Source organism: Heloderma suspectum, chromosome 1 (assembly GCF_057233095.1).
Source record: "Heloderma suspectum isolate Gila_16-S chromosome 1, 16-S_ref, whole genome shotgun sequence".
Classification (NCBI taxonomy): domain Eukaryota; kingdom Metazoa; phylum Chordata; class Lepidosauria; order Squamata; family Helodermatidae; genus Heloderma; species Heloderma suspectum.
In genome coordinates, this window is record NC_139458.1 from 298,433,047 (window position 1) to 298,454,649 (window position 21,603).

The 21,603-nt window shown below is 43.0% G+C and overlaps 1 protein-coding gene across 4 annotated transcripts in view; it reads left to right on the top strand.

Moving 5' to 3' along the window:
* Nucleotides 1-21,603, top strand: part of CD109 (CD109 molecule) — a 107,573-nt gene that overhangs the window by 35,004 nt on the left and 50,966 nt on the right. For all 4 annotated transcript variants that reach the window (XR_014786600.1, XR_014786601.1, XM_084826943.1 and 1 more), the window contains exons 6-15: nt 1,873-1,912; nt 3,107-3,191; nt 3,734-3,827; nt 5,367-5,496; nt 9,617-9,726; nt 10,032-10,259; nt 13,450-13,551; nt 13,651-13,713; nt 19,032-19,208; nt 20,995-21,147. Coding sequence is in view for 2 of the 4 variants with exons in the window: in XM_084826943.1 (XP_084683069.1) it covers nt 1,873-1,912; nt 3,107-3,191; nt 3,734-3,827; nt 5,367-5,496; nt 9,617-9,726; nt 10,032-10,259; nt 13,450-13,551; nt 13,651-13,713; nt 19,032-19,208; nt 20,995-21,147 (1,182 nt within the window). In the remaining 2 variants the exon portion in view is untranslated. The remainder of the gene's footprint in view (nt 1-1,872; nt 1,913-3,106; nt 3,192-3,733; nt 3,828-5,366; nt 5,497-9,616; nt 9,727-10,031; nt 10,260-13,449; nt 13,552-13,650; nt 13,714-19,031; nt 19,209-20,994; nt 21,148-21,603) is intronic.

Sequence of the window (21,603 nt, forward strand, 5' to 3'; positions counted from 1 at the left end):
GATGAGGATGGGATAGAGGGGAAGGGATGATTTCTAAAAGGAAAACTACACAGCCCACACAAATGTGTGTAGTGAAGCCCAGATTTATTTTTAAAACAAAAGCAGCCTTAGGAGACTGATTTTGAGTGGAGAAGTGGTTGTGGATGTGCTTAATCCTTTCACCATGGACATTTTTTTCACTCAGAAGCACTCAAGCTCCTTTTGCCTGTAGATTCATGTTCCAGATTCATGTTCATGACATCACTTGTAGTTCCAGATTCATGGGGTTCCAGATTCATGTTCATGACATCACCTGTAGTTTCCCAATAGGGATGGTATGGACTTTTGGTATATATGGAAACAGTAGGGCTAGGTAGCCGCCAGTTTTCCTTATTTCATTTCACTCCCCTCACGACATAATTTGCACATGTTCTTTACATACATGTGCTTTCTTCTCCTGTGTGGGCCCTAGAGGAATAAACACTTAATTTGTGCATGTGGCACCATGCAAACACACCCTTCCAGTCAGCAACGTTCTGCTAATAACAATATTGAGAAATTATAAGGTAGCTGATCTATGGGATCATGAGCCAGCCAGTTCTATAGCTTCTGCTGCAGGCAGCATTAGCAATGTGAGTAGCGCTAGGTGAATGTATGAGTATAAAGGTCAAATTTACCAGAATAGCAAAAAGTAATAGTAAGTAGAACAAAAGTGGAAACAAGCAGCATATGCAGTCCTGGCAGGCAGCAGATTCCGCCCCCCCCCCCACGCAGATCTGATGTTACCCCACATCAGGTCTTCTGACAGAAGCACTGTTTATGCCAGGATTTGGCCCCTTAGGCCTGGATTTGGTCCCTTTAGATCCTGGGGCCAAAACCTGTCTGCCGGGTTTCCCCAGATGGCCACACACCCTTCACCACATCACCAGTAGTACCTGCTTCCCCTCCCCCCGCCATTCGATGTTTTCCCAGCTTGTGTGCATTGTTTTCCCTATTCTAAAAGATTGAAATGCCTCCCCTAAGGCTTAGTTACTGGCACTAAGAGCTTTAGGCTGAAATACGCTGGTATTTTGGCCTTGCCCCCTTGTCTTTGGCCCCGCCCACCACTGGACTGCGGCCCCTGAAAGCTGCTCTGAAATTGAATTTGGCCATCAGGCTGAAAGAGGTTTGGCACCCCTGCTTTATGCGTTCAACTTTCACCTTACAGCAGTTTCCCTTTTTGATTTCTGTCTCATTCACTGCAACTCCGCACCCCCAAACTGTTTGTTTGGTTACTTTACAAACATGCATGCATGCGTGTGCACGCGCACACATATGTCCCCCCCCCAATATCCATTCCCTCCTTAGCTGGGCCATGGCAGTGGGTGGAGAAAGTGTGTCATTTCCTAGGTTCTAATGGCCTCTCCCATTCAAAGCTCTCAAGAATGATCCCAGCTATTTGCTAACCATTGTTTTCCATTGAGAAAACCAATCTTTCTAGGCCATTATCAAGTAATTTGCCTGACAAAATTTATGGCCAGCCGCCACGATGTATACTTACCAACCTATCTGCTTAGGAAACCATTTCAGGCATCTGCCACAGTAAGCTCTGGCCCACAAAAGCTTATGCCATGATAGATACCATAAATAAATATCTCACAATGCACTGTACTATGATAAAGTCCCTGGGACATCAAAAGCCCATTCTACAGATAAGACAGAGTTCTGTTCCTGACTTTTGATGTTGGTTATAGTGAAACAAAAGACTACTTGTCAGTTTTGGAAAAATGCAGCTCAACACATAACCTTTTTTAATTGCTAGAATTATTTTAGGGAAGGCCCTACCTTAGATGCAATAAAACACTGAATTTAAGCATTCATTTCACAGATTTTTGTTTGTTTGTATTTCCATAGGATCAAACACATTTTCAAACATTTACTGTGATGGAATACGGTAAGTGCCTGCACTTAAAAAGCAGATGCTGATGATCCTTTTCTTTGCAAGACAGAAGGGGGTTTTAAGACTCAAGAAGGCAGTGATCTTCCTGCATTAGTGTGATCAGGAATGTTATTTACAAAATACGTCTTAATCATTAAATGTCTTCAGATCACATAAAATTGTAAGATTATGAGAGCCACTTATCTTTTTGAACTTACAGAACAGAGTATCCAACTACATTTGGTATTCTGAGTGTTCTTTATAGTTTGCAGAAGTAGTTATTTCCGTGTCTGTCCCATTCACACATGTAGCTGTATGTTTCTGGGTGTGTTGGGAGAAGAGTGCTGAACCCTCATCTGTCCCTTGCCTTACTTCTCTTCAGTCTTTTGCTCCAGTCTTTTTCTCCCTTCTTGGCTCTGATACCAGAAGTGAGCTGGGAACAAAGAAAAGGAGCAATGGGGATGAGGTAATATGCAGGAGGGGAAAGTGTTTAGTGCCCCTATCCAGTGCACTTGTTTAACTATTAAAGTAAGACCCACCCACTGCTATCTGATGACTTGCCTGTAAACCAGTAATTTCAGATGATCACAAAGGAAAGCATTTGTGTGTGTACGTTGTGTGTTTTGCAGCTGAATATTTCCTATGCATGGTATTGCCTACTAACTTTTACATTTCTTTTACTTAAGAGATTGAGGGAATTTTCAGCATCCTCACTAAATTAAAATTTCTAGGATTCTTTCGGGTAAACCACAACTGTCAAAATCAGGGGTAGGCAACCATTTGGGCCCATGGGCACATTTGGAAATTTGAGAAACTGTCCTGGTCACAAGCATGGAATGGCTGCCATGCGTGGGCATGGCCAGTCACAATGGACAAGTAACCTGCCCAGAGGCATTCATAGGAAATTAAGATGGCAGCAGCTAGAGGCTCCCACTTCACTTTGAAACAATCCCAGCTGCCAGTAAGAAAATATAAAACATATACTGAAATAAAAATTGGGAGAAGTAGGGTGTCTTGTTGGGCACCAAGGAAAGGTACCACATTGCCTACCCCCTGGTCAAAGTGGTATAGAACAGAACTGCTATACTACTGTAGTGTAGAATAGGCCTATGGGTATGCTTGTATTGTACTGAAAAACTCACATTACTGAAACTCTATGACCATGACCATCATTGTGTAATTTTAATTATAACTGTTGATTTTTTTCAGTGTTGCCAAAGTTTGAAGTCTTTCTAACAACACCTTTGCATTATTCTACAAAAGACAAGAATTTCAATGGTACTGTCACAGCAAAGTAGGTAAAAAGTAAATGTTATATCATTTGAGACCTATATGCATTTGTATAAGTCATATACACCTAAGATGTGTAGCGCTGGGCCAAAGTATTTGGTCCAGATTTTTCTCCAGTTCCCAAGGGTGGGCGGGCGGAATAGACATGTTGGATAATAGCATTATTTTTAGGTGGATGTCGAAAAATAAAATTATTTTTTTTGTGAGTGGTGAGAGCCTACCATTTTAGGAAAAGTTGTTGAGGGTTTCATTATTATTTTTATTTAAAAAAAGCTTTGAACCACACTCCATCATGACATAGTACCATTCCTTGGGGCACTGTAGAAAAAGATGGCTGCCTCTACTGGTTACTGTTCTTTGCATAACAGGAGATAACCATTTCCCTTCCCAGATCTATAAAGAGAATTATCCTCACATTATTTTCCAAAGTTAAAATGTACAGTAATTACGTTCAAATGCAGATAGATACGTTGGCTTATTATACTGGTTCAACCATTCTTCAGAAACTAAGAATTTCCAAATGATGGATTTTCATGGCTATTTCAGGTACACCTATGGAAAGCCAGTGAAAGGGAAAGTAACTATTACTTTCTTCTCGTTGTACTACGGAAGGAAGAGAAGTATCACTAAAATATTGGAGGTGAGCTGTGTTCAATGCCTGATAGTGTACTTATGTATCAGGAAAAAAATTGATGTCTTCATCCACCTGAGGATTTCTTGGCAAAAAGAATCAAGCTTCCTCCTGCCTTCTTTCCTTCTGCCATGCTGCTTCTCAGATTCTTCTTCTCTCTCTGCCAGGAAACTTCTCTCTTCTCCTTCAAGCCCATTTTCAAAACGCCTTCATTTTGAAAAGCCTTTCATGATGCCTGCTTCTTTGTCCTAAGACTAATGTGTGCCTAGGGGCAGTAGCAGCCAGACTCATACCACCCCCCAATCCTGAAACCCACTGAAATTGCTCAAAAGCAAAACACTCTTGGAACCATGTAGGTTTGGGGACCCTGCCTGGTATTTTATTTTTTTCCAGACAGTGTAGAAGGATATTTCCCTAAAAGAACTTACATTTTTCTACTTTTAAAAAGTTTTTTTTGCCAGTTTTAGAAGTTTTCCTTTCATATTTAATTGCCTTGTAAAATCTGTTTTCCTTTGAAATAGACTTTTAAATTGTAGACCTGTGGCTCCCCCCCCCCCCCCCCGCCTACCTATGTTACCACTATAGCTGACATCCAGAGGGTTTTAGCAGTTCTGATTGCCTGGTGAACAGAGTGGTGGCTATGATATAGTCCCCAAGGAACAAGGCAAACATTGGGTGCAATCCAGATAAAATTAGGTGTGCCTAAATCTCACTGAAAACAAAAGGATTTAAGTAAGTTCAACTGTCACTGGATTGTAATAGCAGCAGCAGCATAGATTTTGTCTATAATCTCTATGTTCAAATTGCTAGATTCTTCCTCAGTTACATCTTCACTTTCATAGAGTCATTGGGTTGTATTTAATGGTGGCTTTGCTTTAACAGAAAACTCGTGCTTATGTAAGTCTGAAGGCCTAATTCCCACTGATTCTTTCCCCCTCTACCCAGTTAAGCCCCCCGAAAAGCTACTTCTAAAGGTTGGGAGACACTCCAGAACAGAACAGGATATGGTGCTGAGGGCTGCAAGTAGGTAGGGGGAATTGATGGTGCCTCAGTTTGCACAAGTGGAAGTACTTTCCCCTAGGTCAAAGCAACCATTGGATACAACCCACCAGCCCTAACTCCATTCATGGCTGCCTGTTAGAGAATGCTCTTGTTAGAGATCCCTAGCCCTTCTTCCTCTCCCCCTCCCCACGATTATAGTTGCCTGGGAGAGAGAATGTCTGTTAAACGAGTTTAAATTTGTAGTGTAGTCATGTGCCAGACCCATCTCTTGTGAAGTTGTCAGGTGGAGTGAAGTAAAGACAGAGAACAATGAGAAAGTGATCTAAAGTCAGCAAGAGCAGATCTCTTAGTTGCTCAAATCTAGTGTGCAGGCCTGGTCTGGCCTGTTAGGTGCATAGCCGGTGCAAGTTTTGACAATATGCTCTACTAATACCATCTCAACCCCTGAGTCAAACGCAGTGACAACAAATATGATCTGTCCTCATATTTTTTATTATTCTTTTCAAAAGATAAAAAGCTAACCAGTTGACTTCTTCTTGATTTCAGATTAATGGATCTGTCAACTTTACACTTGACAGTCCAGAGGTGATGAATATAACTTCTACAGATTGGGATGAGTATGTGTTTCACCAAATGCCTATAGAAATTACAGCTGCGGTTACAGAATCCCTTACAGGTATCTTGTTCAATATGGCATCGTTTTAAGGGAAGGGTAGAAAACAGCACGGGGAACACAGATTGGTTGTTTGTTTACTGTATTTTCTCCCTACTTTTTGGACAATTATTGTCTGCCAACTTGGCTCACAGCAGTAAGAAAAGAGAGACAGGCCCTGCCATCAGGTTTACGAACTCAAATGACACGACACACAAGGGGAGGGGAAAAGGAAGAGGGGGGAGACCAGTGTTGCAAGGCCAGAACCAGGAGGTGAGGTCTAAGCGGGCCTTTAAATGCCCTTCGGGCCAGGCTGACCTTCCCTTGCCATTGTTCTTGCTTGCATGGGGCTCTTGCTCCTTAGGCCGATGGATGAGCCCGGTTGGTCTCCCCCTTGGCTTGATGTCATTCCTGGGAAGCAGGGCATTTAGCCTCTCAGTGGCCCTTGGTCCCCTGGCTGATAGCAGAAGCCAGGGTGTGCTTCCCTTCTACTCAAAAACGCAACATATAATTAAAAGGTCCCATACATTATATTATTTCATAAGCGTGTTCCTTCCTTTAGTTTCTTATAACCTATAATTCTCTTCATTTTGATAATATATCAAACAGTGGTATCCAGCCAATCACATCTAGCTGAAGTTAAGAATTTTTAAAAGACCCATTAATTTCAGTGGGAGAGATTAAGTATGCTCCTGACTTTCCCACTGAAATTAGTGTGATTTAAAGGTGCTTTCTTTGGCTGGATTGTACTCCATATTTCAGGAGGAAGCAGAACAGCCTTCCCCAACCTGGCACCCTCCAGATGTGTTGGACCACAACTCCCACTATCCCCAGCCAGCATGTCCATTAGGGATGGTGGAACTCAGAGGCTTCTGTGTGTGCAGGGCCCTGCTGAGGTGCTGTTGGCAGGGCGGGAGGAGCGGTGGAGGCGATTTTCACCTCTCAGTCCTCTGTGTATCTGTTTTTTCTCTAGATGGGCCTCTGAGCCTGTCTAGAGAAGGCGTGCTGGCAGGGGTGAGACTGGGGCTGGAGAGGCCAGAGGATTCCTCGTACCTTGCCCTCTGCACCCACCAGAACGCCCCCTTACAGACCTCTCCGAGGCAGCCTTTGCGACCTTGGAAAGCAGCTGGTGCGGTTAGAATCATAGAATAGTAGGGTTGGAAGGGGCCTACAAGGCCATCGAGTCCAACCCCCTGCTCCATGCAGGAATTCCAGCCTCGTCTTGAATGCCTTCAGTGTGGGAGAGCCCACTACCTTCCTAGGTAATTGGTTCCATTGTTGTACTGCTCTAACAGTCAGGAAGTTTCTCCTGATGTTCAGCTGGGATCCGGCTTCCTGTAACTTAAGCCCATTATTCCGTGTCCTGCACTCTGGGATGATCGAGAAGAGATGCTGGCCTTCCTCTCTGTGACAACCTTTCAAGTACTTGAAGAGCGCTATCATATCTCCCCTCAGTCTTCTCTTCTCAAGGCTGAACATGCCCAGTTCTTTCAGTCTCTCTTCACAGGGCTTTGTTTCCAGTCCCCTGGTCATCTTTGTAGCCCTCCTCTGAACCCTCTCCAGTTTGTTTGCATCCTTCTTAAAATGTGGTACCCAGAACTGGACACAGTACTCCAGATGAGGCCTAACTAGTGCTGAGTAGAGGGGAACTAGTACTTCCCGGGATTTGGAAGCTATGCTTCTATTAATGCAGCCCAAAATAGCATTTGCCTTTTTTGCAGCCACATCACATTGTTGGCTCATGTTCAGCTTGTGATCTTCAAGAATTCCAAGATCCTTCTCACTTGTTGTGTTGTTGAGCCATGTATCCCCCATCTTGTAACTGTGCATTTGGTTTCTTTTTCCTAAGTGCAGAACTTGGCATTTATCTCTATTAAATGTCATTCTGTTGTTTTCTGCCCAGTGCTCCAGTCTATCAAGATCATGTTGAATTTTGTTTCTGTCTTCCAAAGTATTAGCTATCCCACCCAATTTTGTGTCATTTGCAAATTTGATCAACATTCCCTGCACCTCCCCCTCCAAGTCATTAATAAAAATGTTGAAGAGCACTGGGCCTAGGACAGAGCCCTGCGGTACCCCACTCGTTACCTCTCCCCAGTTTGAGAAAATCCCATTGATAAGCACTCTTTGAGTCCGATTCTGTAGCCAACTGTGGATCCACCGGATTGTTGTTTCATCTAGCCCACTTTGAGCTAGTTTGCTCATCAGGATATCATGGGGCACTTTGTCGAAAGCTTTGCTGAAGTCGATGTATATTATGTCCACAGCATTCCCACAGTCCACAAGGGAGGTCACCTGATCAAATAATGAGATCAGATTCGTCTGGCAGGATTTGTTCTTGACAAATCCATGTTGGCTTCGAGTAATCACGGCATTGTTTTCAAGGTGCTTCCAGATGGATTGCTTTATCATCTGCTCCAGGATTTTCCCAAGGATTGATGTCAGACTGACTGGTCTGTAGTGCAGTTCTTTCTGTGGTGGCTGCAAGGGGGTGGCGGTGGGAGAAGGGCTTGGATAGCAGAGTCCCTCTTCCGAGATCGTAGCAGTGTCTACAGCCTTGGGGGAAATCTAAAGAATCCTATGATCCCTGGGACGCTCACCTGGGACCATAGGATCGCTTCTTTGATTCTTGGTATTTTTAGAAACTTGCCCTCTGATTTCATAACACACCACGTATCTCAGATAGCCCCAAAGGCAAATGAAATTCACAACTATTCTTCAACATCATTGTTCCTTTATTCCAGTATTACTGTACTGATGTACAGTGCTACCAAGTCTGGAGAAAAACAGGTTCCTCTATCAGACCATCAACAACATAATATTTTAACATTTGTTGGAATTAGGTGCTTGCCCTAAGACAGGAGTCTCCAATCTTTTTTGGGACCGTGGGCACATTTGGAATTTTGAGGAAATGTTATGGGTGCTGCCACCAAATGGTTGTCACAGGTGGGTATGCATCCACAAAATGGCTGCCATGATAGGCATGGCCAATTACAAAATACTGATTTCACAGAAGACAAACTGATGATACTAAAAGATGTGTAACTTGCCCCAGAACTGGAGAAAAAAGCAGAGGTGGAATTTGGGCCCCAACACATAAAACCACTTCTTTGAACCTTCAGTTTTCTTCTCCAATAGAAAACCATTTCACAGAAGGCAAACTCTTTTATCCCTCCCTTCTCCTCTCTCCTCTCCTCCCCTCTCCCACCCCATCTCTCTCTGCCAGCCATTTCACCCCTCTCCCACCCCATCTCTCTCTGCCAGCCATTTCACCCCTCTCAGCATGCCATTTCTTGCCTCAGATGCCCTTTCTCACTTCAGGTGATCTTCCTTAACCACATACCCCCACTCACCCTCATACCTCCATTCACACAAACACAAGCAGACCTGCCATATATCCATCATGCACAGAAGGGTGCTTACTGACACAGACACATGTTCCTCCCTTCACCCCATGCTCCCCCCAGCTGCCAACTCCACACCACCCTTCCCAGCTTCCTGACGCCCTGGCTTACCAGGCAGCAGTGGTGGCTGTGGGGATCCTTTCTGTTTGTTTTTAAAATGCTTTTGCCAGGTGGACAGGTAAAAAGCAAGGTACCAGGCTGTCCACCATCTTCATTTTTTAAGAATTCCTCTGGTGAATGTTTAAAAATTAAAAAGACATTGGAGGTGGGGTGGGCAAGGGGCCTTGGTGAGTGGCAGGGTGCCCATGGGCACTGCGTTGGGAACCCCAGGTATAAGACTTTGCAGCAAATGTCTTCCAAGTGCTGCAACAATTGAATAATTGGATCTTTGACTAAGAATACATTTCCATTGATCTTGGGTAATTTGATTCTTTACGTGAATTGCTATTTTGGCTTATAGGTATTATTGTTTGCTGTAGTCCATAAAATCAATCAGCAAAGTTCACAATGTTCTCAAGTCCAAAAAATTATTGAGGTCAAGTGGTGGAAATCCTGGACGTTCTGCTCAGTGCAGTGTTTCTTCCTCAAAAGAAAGGGTGATTACATATTTACGCCCTTATTTTGAATGTTAGCAGCAGCAGTATAGAGTGTTTACAGCTGGAATTACGAGAAATATGAACTCTCCGAGTGCTGTTGAGAATGAATGATTATACAGTGTCTCTTTAAAAACCTCTTCACAGGAATCTCCCAAAATACAAGTACTACTGTATTTCCAAAACATCATGACTACTTATTAGAATTTTCTGAGTATCCAAGAGTTCTGAAGCCTTCCCTGAGTTTCTTAGCTACGGTGAGTTACTTTTTGCTGTATCAGTAATCATTCTAGAACACAGGGTGAACGAAGGATACATCATGGAGACAGAGTTATGTTTTAAAAATTGATTGAAGCTGTTGTATGAAAGAGGTTAATTGCATTGTCGTTTATGTCACTAGGTGTTTTGCTTGTTGACTGTTGCAAGCTGTAAATACCAAATATGTATTGGTATTTCAGACTCAGGAGTTGAGCATAACTATTTTTATTTTCTTAAGAACAATGCTAATCACCATTTTGAAAGCTTTGGTTTGATTTATGGATATGCCTTTTACTGTTTTCAGCTGAAAGTAACAAAACTTGACAACAAGCTACTGACTTATGATGAACGAAGGAATGATGTCCTGATCACTGTCAAAGCCTCAAGGAGAAGAACTTACATAAAGCATCCTTATGGAAATGAATTTCAGAAAAATGAGTCAGCTCAATACCTGAGCTACCCTGTTCCAGAGAATGGGGTGATTCAGATTGAGTTTCCAGTTCTGGTGAATACGACAGCATTGCACGTTGAGGTATATTTTTCTTGTCATTTTATTTCACACAAAACCTTAATCCAGCCTTCCTCAACCTGGTGCCTTCTTGGTCTTGGACCACAGTTCCCACCATCCCCATCCCAGTAGCTGGGGGATGTCTTTAATCAGCAGATGAATCGTCGGTTGGAATCATGTCCTAATGCCTACCAGGGAGAGCAATCCTATGGCCGCTAGACAGTATCTAGATGACCATAGGATTTTTCGATTCCCAGAACCCATGCTCCCTGCCCCTTCCCCTGCTGCCTCGTAGGCAGCATGGTTCTTCCCTGTCTCTGCACTCATAACCACAGTGCGGAGCAGGTGAAAAGGGGGCGTTCCCAGGGGCGGGGAGGGGAGGAGACTCCTGAAGTGTTGTTACAATGCTTCATATGCAGCATGCGGCCTCCTCCCCTCCTACTCCGAAGTCCCTAGCTAGACAGCCAAAATTGGCTGTCTATCCATAAATGCAGGGCGGCTGGAGCACGGATGAGAGGATCCCCTCCATGCTCCGCCCACCCTGCATTGGATAGTCGGCTGCCTCCAAGTTCGGAGGCGTCTGACTATCCCAATAGGATTGCGCCCTTAGTGTTCAAAGTGCTTCGTATGCATCTCACTAATCCTTACCAAAACCCTGTGTATCCAAACTATATTATTATTAGAGTTCAAAAGGAAGAGAGTGGAAGTTTCTGCTTTCACTTTTTAAATTATTTACTAACCACAGTTTCCTCTTACGTACAAACTCAGGGAACTGTGGTCTATTCTAACTCTAGTTAACTAGAAAAGAAAGCCCTGAATGAAACTATAGGTTTACATCCTAGTTTGCTAACTAACTAGAGTTTGAATAAACCACGGTTCCTCAAATTCATATGCAACGAGAAACTGTGGATTAGTGAAAAATGAAAGCAGAAGTTTTCACTCTTCTGTTCTCTTGTGCAAAGGAGGAGAAGGGAAGGGGAGTGAACCCAAGGTTCACTATGACTTGTTTGCAGTCACCTATACCATAGCTTAAATGATTGTCTGGATTGGACAAATGTTTATACTTGTATTGCTAGCAATGGTTTAAATAGAATCAACAACACCTGTCTTCAGTTCATCTGCTAACTGAGAGGAAAAAGTAAATCAAAAGCACTGAAACGTCTGCTTGAGATGACTGTTGAGAAGATAACCTGAAATAAATTATTTTAGGAACCCTTGGTTTGCCCACCTCCCACCTCCCCATGTTGGTATTCTGGTGGGGTGGAATCTTATTTTTTTCATTCTGACAACATAAGGCAGCTTCATATCTTCATATCAAAGAGGCAATAATTATACCATTTCTGAAATTGCTCACCTTCATGCTGACTTGAACACCGCTATTAGTACAATGTCTATTGAGGTATCCAGTGCATTGTCTTGTACTGTTTTGTGGAATCAGTTTCAGTTTTTCAAGCCTGCACATGTGGACAAGACACTTTCATCTGTGTGACCCACCACATGCCGTCTCAACCATTGCCCATTATGACGTCTTTGAGATAGTCGCAGGAAGTTGACTGGATGGATCACAGGAGTAGTGAATGCATCATTGTAAGATGGAGTGGTCTCCACAGCCTTAAAGGAAGTGGTGGTGCAGCCCCTCCTGAAAAAGTCCTCCCTGGATCCAGAGATTTATACGTCTATTATCCGGTCACAAATATGCCATTCTTAGGCAAGGTGCTTGGGACAGTGGTGGCAATTCCACTGCAGGTGCTCTTTGTTGAAACTGTTTACTTTGACCCATTCCATTCTGGGTTCATGTCTGGTTTTGGGATGGGATTGGCCCTATGTACTTGTGGATGATATTCTTTGGGAGAGGGACAGGGGGAGTGCAATTCTTGATCTTGCAGTGGCTTTTGATACTGTTGACCACAGGATCCTCTTGGACTGTCTCTGTGGGTTAGGAGTTGCAGGCACCATTTTATGGTGGTTTGGCTGTTACTTACAGGGTTGGTTTCAGAGAATAACATTGGGTGACTGTGCCCTGCCCCTCTGGCAGTTGAACTGTGAGGTGCTGCAGGGCATGATTTTATCCTCATTGTTGGTTAACGTCTAATGTCTAGGTTTCCCAATGAGCCATTGGGAAAGGACATTAGGAGATTTGGGATAAGGTGTCATCAGTATTTTCTCTGTAATGTCTGAGTCAGGAGAGGCCATGCACATAATGAACTGGTGCCTGGATGCAGGTATGGGTTGGATAACGTCCAGTAAACTGAAGCTGAAACCTGATAAGAGAAAGACCCTATGGTGGGCAGTTCCCAAGTGTAGGAATTAGGTTATTCACCTGTTCTGGATGAGGTTGCATTCCTTCAGAAGGGAAAGGTCATAGTTTGGGGTTGGTCCTAGATCCATCTTTGTCACTGGAGGCCCAGGTGACCTCAGTGGTGCCCATTACCAACTTGTGTGACAACTGTGCCTGCTCCTGGATAGGGATAGGTCTAACCACTGTGGTCCATGTGCTGGTATCCTTACTGCAATGCACTCTATGTGGGGCTGCCCTTGCTCCTGGTTTGGAAGCTGCAGCTAGTGCAGAATGCAGCAGCTAGGATGCTCGGTGGGGCACCCAGCCATGTACACATTACACCTGGGTTAAAAGAGCTGCACTGGGTGACAAGCTACTGAGCCTTGTTCAAGGTTCTGTTGCTGACATACAAAGCCCTAAATTACTTGAGGCCAGGATACCTAGTGGACCACCTTCCTCTATATACACCCAGCTGAGCCCTAAGATCTTCAGAGGAGGCCTTGTTGGCCATTCCACAACTAACAGAATCTTGCCACCTAACATCTCGAAAGCAGGTCTTCTCAGTAGTGACGCCCTCCCCCATACAGTTCAAGATGTAGAAAATGTGGTGTGCTTTCAATGCCTCCTGAAAATGTACTTGTTCACGTCAGCTTTCACTGGGTTATAAATTATCATCATGCTGCCACTCCATTTTACTATCTCTCTTTATTGTTTCTTTTTTGTCTTAACTTTGTTGTTGTAAGTTTAAAAAGTTAGTGTTGCTGTATTATATATGTTTTTTAACTGTGATTTTTGTATGTAAACTGCTTAGAGATGTTATTATATTAAGGGGTATACAAGTAATCCTAATAAATTAATAAATTAATAATAATAAATAAATGTTCACCAAATTTCCTCATTTTTTTCATGATCATCTTGGGTTGCCTTCTTTTCCAGGCCAAATTTCTGGAGAGTCAGTCTTCTATAGCCATACATGATATATTCTACTCTGCCAGCACAACTTATCTCCTAATTAAAAAATCAAGTCAAGATGTAAAGGTAACTTATACTTACCAATAATTCATCAATTTCTAAATTCACCAATAATGCATTACATCATAATAGGCATGTTCATTCAACTCATGTTATTCTTCCTAGGTTGGGACACCTTTGGAGCTGCATGTTCGAAGCAATAGACCTGTGAAAGAGATCAGCTATATGGTAATTTTTAATTATTTTAAATTTGTTTTACAATGATTCAGGCTTAACAAACACAAGAAAAGCAGCATAGTCAACAATATGGAAGGTCTTTAGTATTAAACAATAAATGTAATTTCAGATGGAAAAATACTCATTTACTCAGTTATTCCAGAAAATATGCTATTGGATTTATTCCCCACTCCACACACACGCATGTATATCTGCATATTCTACAGTGTACACCTAAAATGTAAATGATTTGTCAGTGTGAAAAACAGGTGTTGGCAACCTCTTGTATCATTCAGGTATGCTCATCAGAGAGCTGGAACTGGCCATGGCTTCCTTCTGAGTGTACATGTAGTGGCAAATGTGGGTTTATTGTTGTGTAAAGGTGTGAAGGAAACGGCAACCCACCCCAGTATTCTTGCCATGAAAACTAAATGGATCAGTACAACCAGAGATATGTCGGTATACCATTGGAAGATGGGACTCCCAGGTCGGAAGATGGTCAACATGCTACTGGGGAGGAACAGAAGATAAGTTCAACTAGCCCCAGATGTGATGACGCAGCTAGCTCAAAGCCGAAAGGACGGCTAGCAGCTGATGGTGCTGGTGGTGAACGACGAATCCGATGTTCTGAAGATCAACACACCATAGGAACCTGGAATGTAAGATCTATGAGCCAGGGCAAATTGGATGTGGTTATTGGGGAGATGTCAAGACTAAATATAGACATTTGGGGTGTCAGTGAACTGAAATGGACTGGAACGGGCCACTTCACATCAAATGACCACCAGATCTACTACTGTGGACAAGAGGACCACAGAAGAAATGGAGTAGCCTTCATAATTAATAATAAAGTGGCTAAAGCAGTGCTTGGATACAATCCAAAAAATGACAGAATGATCTCAATTCAAATTCAGGGTAAGCCATTTAACATTGCAGTGATCCAAATATACGCCCCAACCACAGATGCTGAAGAAGCAGAAGTAGATCAGTTCTATGAGGATCCGCAGCACCTACTGGATAGTACACCAAAAAAAGATGTTATTTTCATTACAGGAGACTGGAATGCTAAGGTGGGTAGTCAAACGACACCTGGAATTACAGGCAAGCACGGTCTGGGAGAACAAAATGAAGGAGGATATAGGCTGATAGAATTTTGCCAAGACAACTCACTGTGCATAACAAACACTCTCTTCCAACAACCTAAGAGACGACTTTATACATGGACGTCACCAGACGGTCGACACCGAAATCAGATTGACTACATCCTTTGTAGCCAAAGGTGGTGGACATCTATACAGTCGGTAAAAACAAGACCTGGAGCTGATTGTAGTTCAGATCACAAACTTCTTATTGCACAATTTAGAATCAGACTAAAGAGAATAGGGAAGACCCACAGATCAGTTAGATATGAGCTCACGAATATTCCTAATGAATATGCAGTGGAGGTGAAGAATAGATTTAAGGGACTAGATTTAGTAGATAGAGTCCCGGAAGAACTATGGACAGAAGTTTTCAACATTGTTCAGGAGGCGGCAACAAAAAACGTCCCAAAGAAAAAGAAAACCAAGAAGGCAAGATGGCTGTCTGCTGAGACACTGGAAGTAGCCCAAGAAAGAAGGAAAGCAAAAGGCAACAGTGATAGGGGGAGATATGCCCAATTAAATGCAAAATTCCAGAGGTTAGCCAGAAGAGATAAGGATAAACAAGCAATGCACGGAAGCGGAAGAAGATAATAGAATAGGAAGGACAAGAGACCTCTTCCAGAAAATTAGAAACATCAGAGGTAAATTCCAGACAAAAATGGGTATGATCAAAAACAAAGATGGCAAGGACCTAACAGAAGCAGAAGAGATCAAGAAAAGGTGGCAAGAATATATGGAAGATCTGTATAGGAAGGATAATAATATCGGGGATAGGTTTGACGGAGTGGTCACTGAGCTAGAGCCAGACATCCTGAAGAGTGAGGTTGAATGGGCCTTAAGAAGCGTTGCTAATAACAAGGCAGCAGGAGATGACGGTATCCCAGCTGAACTGTTTAAAATCTTGCAAGATGATGCTGTCAAGGTGATGCATGCCATATGCCAGCAAATTTGGAAAACACAAGAATGGCCAACAGATTGGAAAAAATCAACTTATATCCCCATACCAAAAAAGGGAAGCACCAAAGAATGTTCAAACTATCGAACAGTGGCACTGATTTCACATGCCAGTAAGGTAATGCTCAAGATCTTGCAAGGTAGACTCCAGCAATTCATGGAACGAGAATTGCCAGATGTACAAGCTGGGTTTCGAAAAGGCAGAGGAACTAGAGACCAAATTGCCAATATCTGCTGGATAATGGAGAAAGCCAGGGAGTTTCAGAAAAACATCTATTTCTGTTTTATTGACTATTCTAAAGCCTTTGACTGTGTGGATCATAACAAATTGTGGCAAGTTCTTGGGGGTATGGGGATACCAAGTCATCTTGTCTGCCTCCTGAGGAATCTGTATAACGACCAAGTAGCAACGGTAAGAACACACCACGGAACAACGGACTGGTTTAAGATTGGGAAAGGAGTACGGCAGGGTTGTATACTCTCACCCTACCTATTCAACCTGTACGCAGAACACATCATGCGATGTGCTGGGCTTGATGAAGCCAAGGCTGGAGTTAAAATCGCTGGAAGAAATATTAACAATCTCAGATATGCAGATGATACCACTTTGATGGCTGAAAGCGAGGAGGAGCTGAGGAACCTCATGACGAAGGTGAAAGAAGAAAGTGCAAAAGCTGGGTTGCAGTTCAACCTCAAAAAAACCAAGATTATGGCAACCAGCTTGATTGATAACTGGCAAATAGAGGGAGAAAACGTGGAGGCAGTGACAGACTTTGCCTTTCTAGGCGCAAAGATTACTGCAGAGCTGGCTGCAGCCAGGAAATCAGAAGACGTTTACTTCTTGGGAGGAGAGCAATGACAAATCGTGATAAAATAGTTAAGAGCAGAGACATCACACTGACAACAAAGGTCTGCGTAGTTAAAGCAATGGTATTCCCCGTAGTAACCTATGGCTGCGAGAGCTGGACCATAAGGAAGGCTGAGCGAAGGAAGATAGATGCTTTTGAACTGTGGTGCTGGAGGAAAATTCTGAGAGTGCCTTGGACTGCAAGAAGATCAAACCAGTCCATACTCCAGGAAATCAAGCCAGACTGCTCACTTGAGGGAATGATATGAAAGGCAAAACTGAAATACTTTGGCCACATAATGAGAAGACAGGATACCCTGGAGAAGATGCTGATGCTAAGGAAAGTGGAAGGCCAAAGGAAGAGGGGCTGACCAAGGGCAAGATGGATGATATTCTGGAGGTGACGGACTCGACCTTGGGGGAGCTGAGGGTGGCGACGGCCGACAGGAAGCTGTGGCGTGGGCTGGTCCATGAAGTCACGAAGAGTCGGAAGCGACTGACCGAATAAACAACAACAACAAAAGGTGTGAAATATCTGTGCTGACTGAATGCATGGTCAATGCTGCAAATTGCCTAATTTACATGCAGCTTTGTTTGGCTTTTCAAGGAAATGGTGTGGTTTCCAAATGGAGTTCGGCAATTGGAGGTGGACCAAATGGCTTATGGGCCTGATTTGGGCATACATATTTCTGCTTAATAAACTGAGTTATGCATGAACTTTGTGCCTGTGCACTCTGTCCTTGTGTTGCCCTTTCCCTCCTCCCTTCTAAGCCTGCAGCAATTGAAGACTTCCTGGGTTAATTAACAATAGTTTCCCTTTATGTCCAATCCAGGAAGTTTAGGGCTTCTCTGTACCAGGCTTTTATCCTGCACCTTTACTGGAGCTTCTTTGCAGGATTAAGGTTGGCTCCTTTACACGTGCTTTTTTTCAGGGATTTCCTTTCTCTGGACGTTCTAGATGTATCATTATACAGCCACTAAATGGCGCTGTGGTATAGCTGTGATATAGCGGAATTGTGCAATTACACATTGCTGTTGGAGCGCCATGGAGAGACAATAGTGCAATTTCTCCATTAAGAAAAACGCTGGGATAAAGGCTATAAAACACAGGATTGGTCCTGGAAGTTGACGATGTTGTTTAAAGGACCTGCAAACTTCTGTGAATAACTGATCACAAGTGCACGATAAAAGCCTCATGTAGCGAAGCCCTAAGGTTATCGGCTTTGGTACAAACCAGGATGTGAAACCAATACGCCATGGGTACTGATCTTAGTTCGTTGGGAACCTCTTAGGAAACTAAGGGCACAATCCTATCAAGATAGACGTCAGCCTCTGAACTCGATGAAGGGTGGATGATGCACGGAGGGGATCCTCTCCTCTCTGCTCCAGCTGCCCTGCATTTGTGTCCAGACATGTGTTTTCGCATGTCTAGCTGTGGCTTTGGGGAGGGGGAGGGAAGGGGCCTGGAGACCTGATAGGAAGCTGTCTAATGCAGCTTCCGTGGTCTTCTCCCCACCCCCGGGACCTCCCCCTTTTCACCCTCTCCATGCTCTGTTTATCAGCACGGAGATGGCAGCAGCACAGAAAGAACCATGCTGGCTACGAGGAGGTGGGGGAAGGAGCGGGGAACGCAGTTTCTGGAAACTGAGGCTGGATAACCTTGGTTTCTAAGAACCGAAAAATCCTATGACCGTCTAGTTAGTGTCTAGTGGCCATGGGATTGTTCTCTTACTGCCTGAAAGCAACCTGAGCTGGACATAAATTTTGTACTCTTTTAGGATATTTAAATATTTCTTAAAAGAAATGCATTAGGCTGATTAGTCCACATAGTTTTATTGAAACAATAACAATAATTCCTGTCAAGTATTCTGGTGGTAATTTAATATCCCAGATACAGGAAATGATTTTGCTCTAAAAAATAAGTTTTTTTTCCCAGTTGGAACTAAGTGTAATTAGAGCGGGGATATATTTTTTAATGAGTTGGAACCAGCAAAAGCAGCAGGTAGTGTTTGCAGGAGGCTTTTGATCCAGCAGAGCTTTTCTGGTAGCTGAACGGAGTAACAGGTAATCTTTACTGATTCCCCCCTCCCACTGCAGTCCCCTATGCCCTTGTCTCCCCCGGACAAAACTTCTCAGGGGGATTGGGGAACCTTCTGGAACAGTGGGAGAGGTGACGTTGGGGGCTGCAGAGGGGCAGGGGGAAAAGTCAATGCAGAGGGAGGGAAGAAACAGCAAAGACCACCTTCCCCTCATATTCATGTTATTTCTGTGCAGTATGTTGTAGATTTTTGTTGCTTTTTACAGATTGAATTGTGGGACTTGTGACCATTTCAAGTGCAGCACAGTCAGCTTGTAGGCAGATTAACAAAGTTACTTTTTTCACTCAGGTGGTGTCTAAAGAACAAATTGTGGCTGCAGGTAAAAAGAAGTCCACAACATTCACTCTAAGACCAGAACATTCTTGGGCTCCTACAGCATGCATAATTGCCTACTATGTGAGCGATAATGGCGAAATAATAAATGACGCTCTGAGTGTTCCTGTTCAGCCTGTCTTTAAAAATCAGGTAAGTGTTCAATGCTTCCTTTTCCATTAAGTCAGGAGGTGGAATTTTACAAACTACTTCCTGAGCCGAATTGCTAGTTGATTAGTTTCAGGCTCCAAAATGAGTATCCTGTATTACACTCTTTTCCGAGACCTTGCTGTACCTACTAGCAAAGGATGCCTACAATGAGGTGTACCAACTGCTGATCCATACAGCTTTACAGAGCAGGGCATTATGGCAGCGTTGCAGGTGTTAGGACTTTGGTATCTTAGGGAGAACTTTAGCTGTTCCCTTTATATCTGAAGTAATATGAATTATACATGGTGCTATTACAATTATTAATACTACTATGACTACTACTACTTCTATTATTTCAGTTTATAATCTGCCCCATAACAGTCATTCTGTGGGCAGCGTAGAACATAAAACAATACGTAAAAGAATACTAACATTAAAAATCACAATGACATAAAATACAATTTAAATGTAGCACCAGTACAGCTATAAAATCAAATAAATCACTTTAAAACAAGTGCAAGAAAATATAATGCAGCAACACTACAACAATTAAAATAAAGAGCAAAAATTTAAAACTTATTACAGAGCTAAAATGATGGTAACCCATAAAGTTTTAAAAGGTCTGGGAAAAAGTGCCAAGCAGGCCTCTCCGGGGAAGGCATTCCACAGCTAAGCGGTTGCTACAGAAAAGGCCTTGCCTCTTCTAACTACCAGCTATATCTCATTTGGCGGTAGCACTTAGAGAAGAGCCAGTTATCTCAAGGCACAGGTAGGTGCGCATTCTTGTAAGAGTAAGCCAGGGGAGGGCAACTTGTGGTCCTCCTGCTGTCGTTGGACTGGAACCCCCATCATCCGTCACCACTGGCTATGCTGGGGTCTGATGGGAGTCACAATTCAGCAACACCTGCAGGGCCGCAGGTTGCCCACCCCTGCACTAAACCATTGTTTAATGTTGTGTCTGAATGCAGCCATAAAGTGGTACAATGCGTATGTTGCCATAAAGGTAGGTGATCGCTGACTGAGTAGGAGCCCCAAATTCCCCTTCTGGCTTTGGCTCAACTTCCTTTTTTTCTTTATTAAAACTTGCTGTCTCCAGTCCCTCTTAGGCCCTGTGCTACCCACTCCTCTGGCCTTGGGCCTCTCGTCTTTGTTTGCAGTCTCATCAGCTCCCTTTCCACAGGCTTCTTACCACTTCTACCCCTAGCTTATCTTTCCTTCCCCCCAAACTGGCCCCTTGACTCTTGCTTCTTCAGACCAAACGAGATGTGACATCAAGAGATCTATGATCGGAGATCACAACATTTTTTAAAATGTTAAATAAATGCAGTCACTTGGAGGGGATTAATACTGGGATTGTAGAACTGGGCAAGGATTGTTTTAAATCCTTTCTCCTGCAGTACCACTTTCCCAAGCCAATTTACCCTCATGGGCTGTCGTTTAACCCACAGGGGAAAACATACAGAATCCCTCAAGGCAAACAGCAACTTTGAGGGGAGGGCGATTTAAACTGGGAAAATGACACAAGGCAAATGGTTAATACATTCTGTCCAGTACCATGACCACAGCCTGAATTGCCCTCTCCTGTGGCTGCATTTACAATTTTAAAAAGAGAGATTTGAACATGGATTTCTCAGTGTTGCATCCGATTTGGCTCCTCCACAGTTTCGGGACTAATCCAGATCTTCAGTTGCATCAAACGAAATGCAAGGAAATAATTACTGAATGGAAGTAATTACTCGTTCCAAATTACCTACTGCATAATATAAACCATTATGATTTTCTCCTCTAGATTAACATGTATTGGAATAAAAACAAAGCTGGGCCTTCTGAGGACGTCACCCTCAAAATCAACGTGACAGAACCCAAAACAACTATTGGACTTCTAGTTGTTGACAAAAGCACAAAGCTTCTGGGAAAAAGGAGTGATATCACAGAAGATGCGGTAAGCTTTTAATAAGGAATTTATTTTTTGTGAAGTGTTTTTCAGAGCTGTGTAGGGTTATAGAAGCAGTTACTAGGTATGATTATGAGACATGTCATTAAAATAGTAAAATAGTAAAATCAAGTAATTGAATTGTTAATGTTCTGGATTGTTTGTAGTAGACTTCTTTCCCTTAACATGCAGTAATTCTCACTGTATTTTTTTTTCTCCAACATTTTTGAATTTATTTAGGGGAAAATGTTTCATTTTCTGCAGTCATTTTCTTTTTCATTCATGTTACATTGGTGTGTGGTTGTTGATTAGAATACAACCTGCATCCTGCAAGAGAAGCTATTATATATGAAGCAGACCCTACGTGATTCAAGTCAGTTTAGTTTAATCAGTGAAACACTCAATGCTGTACCTGTGTCTGTCAGTCAGGTGGTTAAAGTCTGTGTCAGTAAATGGGAACTAAAG